General features: G+C 47.8%; 1 protein-coding gene across 2 annotated transcripts in view; it reads right to left on the minus strand.

The window, feature by feature from the left end:
- The window catches only part of Apobec2 (apolipoprotein B mRNA editing enzyme catalytic subunit 2), a 17,562-nt gene extending 7,286 nt beyond the window's left edge, over window positions 1–10,276 (minus strand). Inside the window, exons 1-2 of one of the 2 annotated variants that reach the window (XM_050132553.1) lie at window positions 9,881–10,276; window positions 5,614–5,757 (exon numbers count right to left, since the gene is read on the minus strand). In XM_050132553.1, the coding sequence (XP_049988510.1) occupies window positions 5,614–5,744 (131 nt within the window). In that variant the 5' untranslated portion in view covers window positions 5,745–5,757; window positions 9,881–10,276. Of the gene's footprint in view, window positions 1–5,613 lie in introns of both variants that reach the window. The other variant, XM_050132552.1, reaches the window with a different exon arrangement.
- Window positions 10,277–10,297: the final 21 nt, after the last annotated feature.

Here is a 10,297-nt window from a genome sequence, read left to right on the forward strand (position 1 = left end):
TCCCCCTCTCCCTCTCAATCCCAGAGCCCATCCCGTCCTTCTGGGTCTAGCTGCTTAAGGAAGACCCCGCTGCCTGTGCTTTTCTTTGGCTTGCCTAGAGCCTGGTCTTGCTTGCCTCCTCTGGCACCTCCATGGGCTTCTTGGTCAGAAGGAGCACAAAGGTCAAAATGAGGGATTTTGTTGTTGTTGTTGTTGTTTGTTTGTTTTTGGTATCCTATGGACGGCCTCAACCAGGAAAGAGCTGACAGAGGCCTGAAATTATTGTAGAGATCTGGATGACTCTCAGGCAACTGTGGAAAGGCAGGATAAGCCAACACTGTTTAGCCCCAGAGGGGAAGGAAGGAAGCAGGGACATCTAATTTCTCAGTTGTAAACCTTTTCCCTATTAACACAATATGGCTAAATATTACTCTCAACCTCAGGAGATTTCACTCTTAAAGAAGGAGTGAACACTGTCTCTCTGTGTGCATTTGTGTATATGTGTACATGTGTGAATGTGTGTTGGAGGGCAGGCTGGAGAGCGACCATGGTGGGACGTCTTGTTTCTCTACATTTAGTCACTCATTCAGTGACCCAGGAGTGTGATTCCAGGTCCCTTTAAAGGCACCACTCACACTGGGCATTGCAAGGAGCAAATAGAGAAAACACTGAATCCATATATATATATATATATATATGGAGAACTAATGTGAGCATAGGTAGTGTGCACTTTTTTTTCTAAAGTGTATGCTTTAAACATCTGTTTTTCCTAAGTACAAATATACAACTAAAGGGGGGCAGCATTGGAGTTTCTAGAAGCTGGTCAGAGAAGAAATATTTGCTACAAAGTAACCCATGGACTTCCACTAAGAGGAAATATTTGCTACAAAGTAACCCATGAACTTCCACTCCGGATGGTTTCCCCTGCGCAGACTGCCTGTCTGTAACTCCGAGGAGCCACAGAGTTGCTGCTTTCAATAGCACCTTTCTCTGACCTGCTTTCAGTGTCGATGCCAAGAGTGAGCACTGGGAATCAGGAGCTCCCCTAGCTTGCCTTCAGCAACACCTCCAACAGCTACGTCATCATCATCACAGATCAGCCTCTTGTTCTGTCCCTCTTGCTCTCTCTCTCTGTCTGTGTCTCTGTCTCTCATATACCCACCCCCAATAATTCTCTTGCATAAGATCAGTTGTGTGATCTTTGCGGCACACCTTGGCCTGGAGATCCACCAAGATAGCCTGCCTCATAAATCCTAATAGTGAGCCTAGTCCTAGTCAGGAGGTGTGTAGAGCAAAACAGATTTACAGGACTAAGTTCTGCCTAAGGCAAACAGGAAGCCAGTGCTTTCTCCACAGGACACCCTCTTTCCATACAGCTTTGACCTCCCTGAAGGCCAGGGTGGTGGCTGGTGGGCCGTTTTCTGTTTTTAGCAGTCCACTCCCCAGCGTGTTCCAGAGACCAGTGGCATTGCGAACAGTGTTGAGGGGGCTGGTTATGGTGACACATGCCTTTAACCCCAGCACTCGGAGACAGAGATGGGCAGAGCTCTGTGGATTTGAAACCAGCCTGGTCCACATACTTGGTTTCAGGATAGCCAGAGCTGTATAGTGAGACCCTGCTTCCAAAAACCTAACATTCAGTGGCGAAAGTGCTTGTTGTGCATGAGTCAGGACCGGACTTTGAATCAAAACCTAAGTGAAGAGCCAGATGTGGTCGTACCTTGTCTGTAGCCCTGGCATTCCTGTGCGAATGAGGGAGGCAGGGACAAAAGACTCCCTGGCAGCCATGGGCCAGCTATCTGGACAGACACAGTGCAAAACAAGAGACCCTGCCTTAAACAAGGTGAAAGGTGGGGATCGACCCTCAAGGGAGTTCTCCTATGACCGCCACATATACACCACGATATGCATGCTCCCAAACTCCCACAAATGTGTACACACAAATGTACTTGCATACATATACACACAATGGTGTTACACACATACACACACATGGTGTTGAAGGTTCACTTTACAGACATACAGGTAAGTAAAATATTCATACATACACATACAGTAAAAAAGTAATCTAGAAGAATGAGGAAGACATGGTTAAGAGAAACTCGTTCTGCTGTTTGTCTTCAGTCCACCATAACCCCTACAGAAACATACATGATGCCACACTCAGAAGGGTGGTGCTAGGTGGGGCCAGGACCACTCCCGGCAGAGATGGAAAGATGGGTGTCATGTTGCCCTAGAGCACCCCAGTGCTCGCTGCAAGGGCATGCCTGGAAAATTCTGTCCACGCTAAGAACGGCAAGGCTCTTTATAGTCTGATCTTCTCTGCATTAGAAACTTTCCCTCCAGCTCGCTTCCTGTTACAGTGGCTGGCAGAAAGCCTAACACGAGGAAGTGCTCGCTCATTAGTCTATTCATTTATCCTACAAATATTTATTGAGTACCAATTGAGAGCTAAGATAAAGCCATGAAAGAGAGGCCTTCCTTCTCTCATGCAGGAGAGCTGTTCTGACGGAAGCCAGCAGAAAGTGCACAGTTCACAGGTGGCAAACACCGTGAACATAAAAGTCTTCTTTGTCACTTGCTTTGGGTAGTGCTATGCTTTAAGGTCATGAGGTTCGTGCCCTGTGATTCTGACCACCCTTGAGCAAAGTTCCCATCCCTCTGATGTTTATTTTCTGTATGCAAATAATGGAGTGATCCAACCTCTCGGATTTTGAACAGTAGTAGACACTTAATAATTTACAGCTGATATTGACGGATAGTGCCTTCTCTAAGCCTCAAGTTATACCTTTCAAAGAGTAATCCTTAGCTTAGCCAAACCACAGAAAGAGAAACTTCTGGAACTGAGACAAATAGACCCAGCTCTCTGAGAGAAAGAGATTAAAAAATACCCAAGTTGTAATATGTGCTGGTTTTTTCTTTTTACATACTAATCATCTTTGTATATATGTATGTATGCATGTGTATATGTATGGGGGGAGTTTCACATGATGTGTGGTGTGGACACTAGTCTGTGCGTCATGCCGCCTGTTTGGAGTCCAGAGACAATTTTGTGGAATCAGATCTCTCCCCCCACCTTTACGTAGGTTCTGGGAGGGAACTCAGGCTGCCAGGCTTGCATGTGAAGCTCCTTCACCTGCTGAGCATTTCACAAGCCCAACATTTGTTGATTTCTCTCATGTAACCCCGCACTGTGGAGATCCCAAAGTCTATGTGGAGATCACTGGATACAGGACAGGGAAGAGATGGGCCAAATCTACTCCTCAGAAGGGAGGGTCTGGCTTCGGCACCCACTGTAGTTTTAGACCCTTTTCCAGAATCTTTTACCGTCTTTCTTGGTTCTTCTGCTCAGGTCTGCTTTTTGTCTGTCTATCTGAAGCACCCTATGTAAACAGAACCATCACAAATCACTATCCTCACTTCTCTGCAAACCCTCTTTGTTTCAGATTGTGCTTCCCAGAACATCCCCTGCTCTTCTGCTAGCTTCAGTCCAAATCTAAGGAACATTCTAGACCCATTCCCCATGGAGTCTAGACTAGGGAAAGAGCGGCTTCATGGACCTTCGGACCGGGAAGGAAAGGCCAGCCATCTTTCCTGACCCTGCAAAGGCAAGGCCACACCCCTGGGCTATTTTAAGTATCTGTTTATCCAGAGAGGCCTAGGCAACAGATCAGCGCAGCTGTTGCCTGCATCCAGGAAACACTCAGAGCTCCACCTCCATCCAGAAGTGATCACGGGGGCCCCAGAACGGAGTCCCTCTGTGGCCCTTTCTCCAAGCCTTGAGTCATGGAAAGCCTGTAACTCATTGCCATGGAGACCTGTGGACAAGATACTTGGCTAGGAGTCCAGAGGCCGGACACTTCCTGGTTCTTTGATCTTAGGTATATTGTTCAGTCTCCCTGAGTCTCTGTTCTCTCTCTCTCTCTCTCTCTCTCTCTCTCTCTCTCTCTCTCTCTCTCTCTATGTGTGTGTGTCTGTCTGTCTGTCTCTGTCTGTCTGTCTGTCTCTGCATTATACTGAAAGTGAATAAACACATTTAAACACATTCTCTTGACTGTGTGTTGTGAAGCCTTAGAAAAATGTCATTTACTTCAGAGACCCTTCAAGCTCCACTGCCCTGGGACCCAGGGCATGTTCAAGTCAGCAATCTAATTTTGATGTTGACTCACCTCGCCCCGGTACCTGGGAGATCAAAAGCTGCATAGAGGGGAAAGTATGTGTGTAACCCAGGCCAACGTGGCCCAGCATGCTCAGGTGTCAGTAAAAGGATCCTCGGCCATAGGCAAGCCCCTGGAATTGAGGACCCTGCTGCCCTAGGCTTTCCCTGTGGCTATATTAGTCCGTGCCCAGCTGTTCCCTTAATCCTGGGATGAGAGCAGGATTATCTGGGTGAGCAAGAGTGAATGGAAGCTCAGTGGCTCCTCACGTCTCAGGAACCCAGCTCCACTTCCCCCTGGGCTCTCTCAGAAGGCAGAATATATCTGAGCAGGAAGGCACATTAAGAACCAAGTCGGGTGAGCTTCCTCATGTTAGAAATAGGAAAGCAGAGGCCAGGCCTAGGGCATTGCTTTTTACATAATTACTCATCAAGTGTAAAGCAGCAAGTCCCAACTATACCCGGGACAGCTTCTCCCCATGAGAATATCCTTGCCTTTCCCCCTGAGACTCAGCGTGCCTCCAGCCAGCCTTTGCACATTGCTGGAGACTGCCATGACGAGAACCACGGCCCAGGGAGGAAGCCTGCCACCAGTCCCTTCTCACTCTCTGACTTGAGTTTAGCAGCGTCTTCCCTTCTCGGAATAGAGAGGGATGGGGAAGGCTACTGTTGTTCATTTCTGGTGATGGTACGATCTGGACAAGAGGGGACTTGAACATGACTCTCTACCTCAGGGACCTGTGGACTGTTCAATCTGGGCACAGTTGCTCGAGGCTGTGCTGAACTTGTGGGAAGCTTCTTCTGTGGATAAACTCTTAATGTCTGCAGTCTGAGAGGTGACTGTCTTGCTAGGACCATCTTTGATGTACCATTCTCAACAAGCTCCTTGGACGTGGGCTGGATGCACAGTGCAGGCGCTGTCCGAAACCTGCAAGCAAGCCCAGAGGGCCCCGGGGCTCTGCCTCCCTCTCCACAGCACCCACACCACCGCCATTCCTCCTGAAGTCTCTCAAGAAGGCACCGTTCTTTGTTTGCACACATCAGAAACTACCATGAAGAAACCCCATGGACTTTCGCTCTGTGGGTCCCTTCCTCAGGGGCACTCCCCTCCCACCTCCTACTGATTACAGAGTTCAGAGTGTCACCTCATGAAGAAGTCAAGAGTTCCTGGACCTGGTGGTGCACGCCTTTAATCCCATCACCGAAGAGGAAGGGGCAAGAGTAGCTCTGTGAGTTCAAGGCCAGCCTGGTCTAGTAGTAAGATCCAGGTCAGTCAGAGTTAGGTGGTGAAACCCTGCCCTCCCACCCCCCAAAAGTAGAAAAGGTCTGGAGGCATTTGCTGCCCTGAAGACCCCTGCTAGGCTGCTGCGCAGCTGGTGTCTGACCTTGGCCCTGCTATTCTTGCGCTAAGTTTCCACAGCCTGCTCAGACTCTATGCTCTCCCAGGCAGGAGACCTCAGCCCCCACACAAGACTCACCCTGTGACGATCTCGAAGGGTGGCAGGTCAATGAGCTCCTTCAGCTTCTCAGGGTCTTCTAGGTTCTCCAAATCATCTCCATTCTGGGAGGCGGGCGCTGCGGCCTCAGCGGCCTCTTCTTTCTGAGCCATGGGGGAAGTGTGGCTGAGAAGTAGAAGGGTTGCAAAGCCAACTGGGGCCTGGCGGCAGAGTCCCAAGCAGCTGTCAGCAGCTAAACCTGGCCGAGGATGACAGCAAGAGAACCAGCCTGGTGCTCTGGCCCTCAGCGGCAGGCTTTATAACCAGGGCCCCCACCCCTCCTCTGGAGCTGACTCCCTCATCATTTTTTTTTAAACTGAATGACTGGCGGGTGACAAGGGTGGGGGAATGGAAAGTCTGGCCATGTTTCTCCCCTATTTATCAGTAGGCAGACAGGAAACTGGCAGGTGGGGAGGGCTGGGCCAACTCTTCCCCACCTCTCTCCTCTCACCCTGTGTTCTCAACTGGCTCCTACCCAGACTCAACTGAGCATTTGAGGAGAAGCCCTCACAATGTCTTAAACAGCGGGAGGCCTGTGATGGTGGAGAGAATTGCAGCGACCCCAGGCATTCCTGTTCGGGACCAGCATCAGGACAGGAGGGTCTTGGAGGGCACGAGATAGAAAGCAATGGTTTGAAATGAGAATGTTTGTTGCTGCTTCGTGCTGCGTGTGCTTGTTGTGAGTTCAGGTTCTGGTAGCAACTGACTAAAAGGTGTGTGTGTGTGTGTGTGTGTGTGTGTGTGTGTGTGTGGTCTGTGGGAGCATATGCTCACCTATGTGTACGGTGACCAGAAGAGGAAACCAGCAGGAATCTTCCTTTATTGCTCTTTCTTTGAGGCGGGATATCTCCCTAAACCTGTGCCTCACATTGTCTGACTTGTACTAGAAGTCAGTAAGCCCCAGTCATCCTCAGATCTCTGTCCTGATCCAAGCTGGTTGACAGGTGTCTCAAGACCACCCAGCTTTTTCTGCAGATGCTGGGATCCAAACTCTGGTTTTCGCGATTGAGGATCAAGTTCAACCACAGTTCCAGCTGCCAACCACTAATCCTATAGCCGTAGGGGTGCTCAGTTGACTGAGATCCAAAGTTTCTAAATGGGCCTGGTAGCGAGTTGAGCCATTTACCTTTAAAAGTGTATTTAAGGCTCTTCATAGCTCCGGCAGGCAACATGTGCTCTTGCCGCACTAAACGTGGGGACACTGAGACTCACAAAAGAGTTAGGGTACTTGCTTGAGGTCAAGTGGAGTTGGTAGGATTAAAATCCCATTTAGTGCAAAGGGCAAATGCTCAGCCTTCCTCCCCTTCATCAGTCCTGTGCTCATCTGACAAATGTGAGAGCAGATGGTCTCTGCCAGGAACTGTGCTAGGCACGGAGGTGCAGAACAGCCCAAAGAACGGAGCAAAGCAGAGCCCTGCTCTCTTGGAGCTCACAGTGGTCACCTGCCAAATGAGCTAAGTAAAATAGGTGATATATTTTTGGTAAGTGCTAGGGGAAAAAAATGACAAAGGGTGAGATTAATTTTTTTTCTTTCTTTCTTTCTTTTTTTTTTTTTTTTCGAGACATGGTTTCTCTGTAGCTTTGGTGCACGTCCCGGAACTAGCTCTTGTAGACCAGGCTGGCCACGAACTCCCAGAGATCCACCTGCCTCTGCCTCCCGAGTGCTGGGATTAAAGGCGTGCACCACCACCACCCAGCTGAGATTAAATTTTTAAAAGGTGTTTACTTTTTATTTAATTATTTGTTTGCTTATTTTTATAGACAGAACCTCCTGTGTAGCCGTGGCTGTACTAGAACTCTCTCTGTAAACCAGGCTGGCCTCATATTCACAGAGATCCACCTGGCTCTGCCTTATAAGTGCCTGGATTAAAGACATGCACTACTATGCCTGGCTTTATTATTATTTATTTATTTGATTTTTTTAAAAGACAAGGTTTCTCTGTGTAACCATTCTCGCTGTCCTGGAACTTGCTCTGTAGACCAGGATGGCCTCAAACTCCCAGAGATCCTCCTGCCTCTGCCTTCTAAGTGCTGGAACTCAATGCACATACCACCATGCCAAGATTGGCCCTTATTTTTTATTTTTAATTGTGTGCTTGTGTGTAAATGTGCATGTGGGTGCAGGTGCCTGCAGAGGCCAGAAGAGGACATCAGATGCAGTGGAGGTGTACTTGCAGGAAGTTTTGAGCTACCAGTATGGGTACTGGGAACTGAACTCAGGTCCTCTGCAAGAGCAATATATGCTCTTAACCACTGAGCAATCTCTCTAGCCCCAAGATTAGATTTTAATAGGGAAGGACTTTGGAAAGAAACAGGGAGCACTGTGAAGGAGACAAAGGAAGCATTCATATGCCTATCTAAAGGGAAAGTGTTCCCAGCAGAGGTAGAGGGGGTGGGGGAGGAGCTAGGGAAAGGTGTATGCAAGGGAATTTTCAAGGGTGGGTACAAAGTCTCTGAGATTTCTTGCTGTGTTTGAGGAAATAGCAAGGACACTTGAGTGGTTGGAGAGTGGAGGGGAGGGAGAGCAGGTATGGAGGAGCCGTTGTCACTAAGCTGATGAACTACATATCCCACTTCGGTTTCTGCAGGACCAGTGTAGTGGCGCACAACTGTGATCCCAACATTTCGGAGAAGGAGGCAGAAAAACTAGGAGTTCAAGGTAAGCACTGACTATGTACTGAGTATGAGGCCAGCCTGGGCTTTTAAGAGACCTTCTACAAGCTATAATATATCATATATACTATACTGTACTATGCTATGCTATGCTATGCTATATACTATACTATACTATACTATACTATACTATACTATACTATACCATACTATACTATACTGAGGGACCTATTAGAAGGCCAATCAAACCAGACAGAGAAGGAATTGAGCTAGGATGGCATTGGAGGACAGCTGGGCAGTGTATAGCTCATGTGTTGAGTGCTTAGCAGGCCCCCCAAGTCTCTATATTTGGGGTAATACAATGCTCTAGAATTATCAAGTAAATGAAAAAGTGGCCAAGACCACCTGCTGGTTGAAATGAGGATCCTAAAATATTGGTTGAAGGTAGGGAGGCTAAGTACATAATTTGGTAGAGTGCTTGCTTAGCATGCTAAAGCCCGAGTTCGTTCCTAGCACCAAATAAACCAGGCTTGAATCCAGCACTGAGGAGGTATGGGCAGGAGAACTGGAAGTTCAAGATCATCTCTGGCTAGGTAGCAAGACTAAAGCCAGCCTTACCTACATGAGATTGTCTTTAAAAAAAAAAAAGGTATTCTATGGAAGTGGTCTGGGGGTCAGACTAGAGAAGAGGAGTCAGGATGTGTGGGGTATGGAACTCCTTTTTCCAGAGAGTTCTGAGCTCTATAGTGTGCCATTCGTGCAGGTTCTGAGCATTTATAGTACCCAGGATGGCCCTGTTACCTCTTTGCTACAAGTGTTATCTGCGGCTTTCTAGTCAGATGACAAATTACATGTTTGTCTTACTTATTAAATTGATTACTGATAGTATTTGTATCCAGAGATCAAAACATAAAATTTCTCAGGAGTCTCAAAAACAGGGCGGAGGGAAGTGCCCAGTCCCCAACACAGTGCCAGTAACAGCTGATAAATAGCCAAGAGCGTTTGCTATGTCATCAGCACACAGCATTTAGATGCAAGCATTTGCTCCATTCTTTGATTTAATCAGCATTTAGTGAGGGCTCCTCTGTGCCAGGTGCCATAGTGCATATCAAGAATGTAGAGATGAATATGTAGGGCTTGAGTCTACAACATCTGGGACATTAATCAGGCACTCAAGTTTGCTTCATCTCAGGTAGTCACATATGCGAATTATTGGGCTCACTTGGCAAGTTATGGGAGGGACTGAGTGCTTGGAAGGGAAATTGATTTGTGTAAGATCAACATGGGCTTGTATTAAGGGCTTCTGATTAGGTCCAGTCTCATTTCCAGGGCTGTGTCTGGGCGCCTTTTCCTCAACATCTCTAAAGTGGGGAAGACGGCTCAGTGGTTAAAGGGATTGCCACCAGCCTGAGGACCAGAGTGTGTGTCCTCATGACACACTGTTGAAATAGGGAGCGGCGGGGCTGCGTCCCCAGCACCCCAGCAGCCTGGCTAGCTCATGCCCGAAATAACAACACACAAACTGTATTCAGTTAAACACTGCTTGGCCCATGAACTCTAGCCCTTACAGGCTAATTCTCGCATCTGGACTAGCCCATTTCTAATGATGAGTGTAAGCACCCCAAGGTGCGCTTACCGGGAAGATTCTAGCCTCCGTCCATGTTGGGTCGGAGCTTCATCGCGTGTGCCTCAGAGAGCAGAGCTATTGGGAGAGTGGAGCATGGCGTCTCTGCTCCAGAGAGCAGAGCTGTCGGGTCTCTCCAGGAGCAGAGCAGAGTCTGACCTCACTTCCTCTTCTGCCCAGCATCCTATTCTGTTTATTCCTCCCACCTATGTTCTAACCTATCAGGGCCAGCCAAGCAGTTTCTTTATTGTTCAATGACCTTCCTCCATCATTTCCCCTTTTTCTGTTTAAACAAAAAAAGGAAGGCTTTAACTTAACATAGTAAAATTACATATAACAAAACAGTTATCAAGTAAAAATTACAATAATCTTTATTATAACTAAGGAAAACTATAACTATAACTAACCATTCTTCAACTCCATCAAAGA

Source organism: Alexandromys fortis, unplaced genomic scaffold, assembly GCF_014885135.2.
Source record: "Alexandromys fortis isolate MF-2015 unplaced genomic scaffold, M_Fortis_MF-2015_v1.1 scaffold_395, whole genome shotgun sequence".
NCBI classification, from domain to species: domain Eukaryota; kingdom Metazoa; phylum Chordata; class Mammalia; order Rodentia; family Cricetidae; genus Alexandromys; species Alexandromys fortis.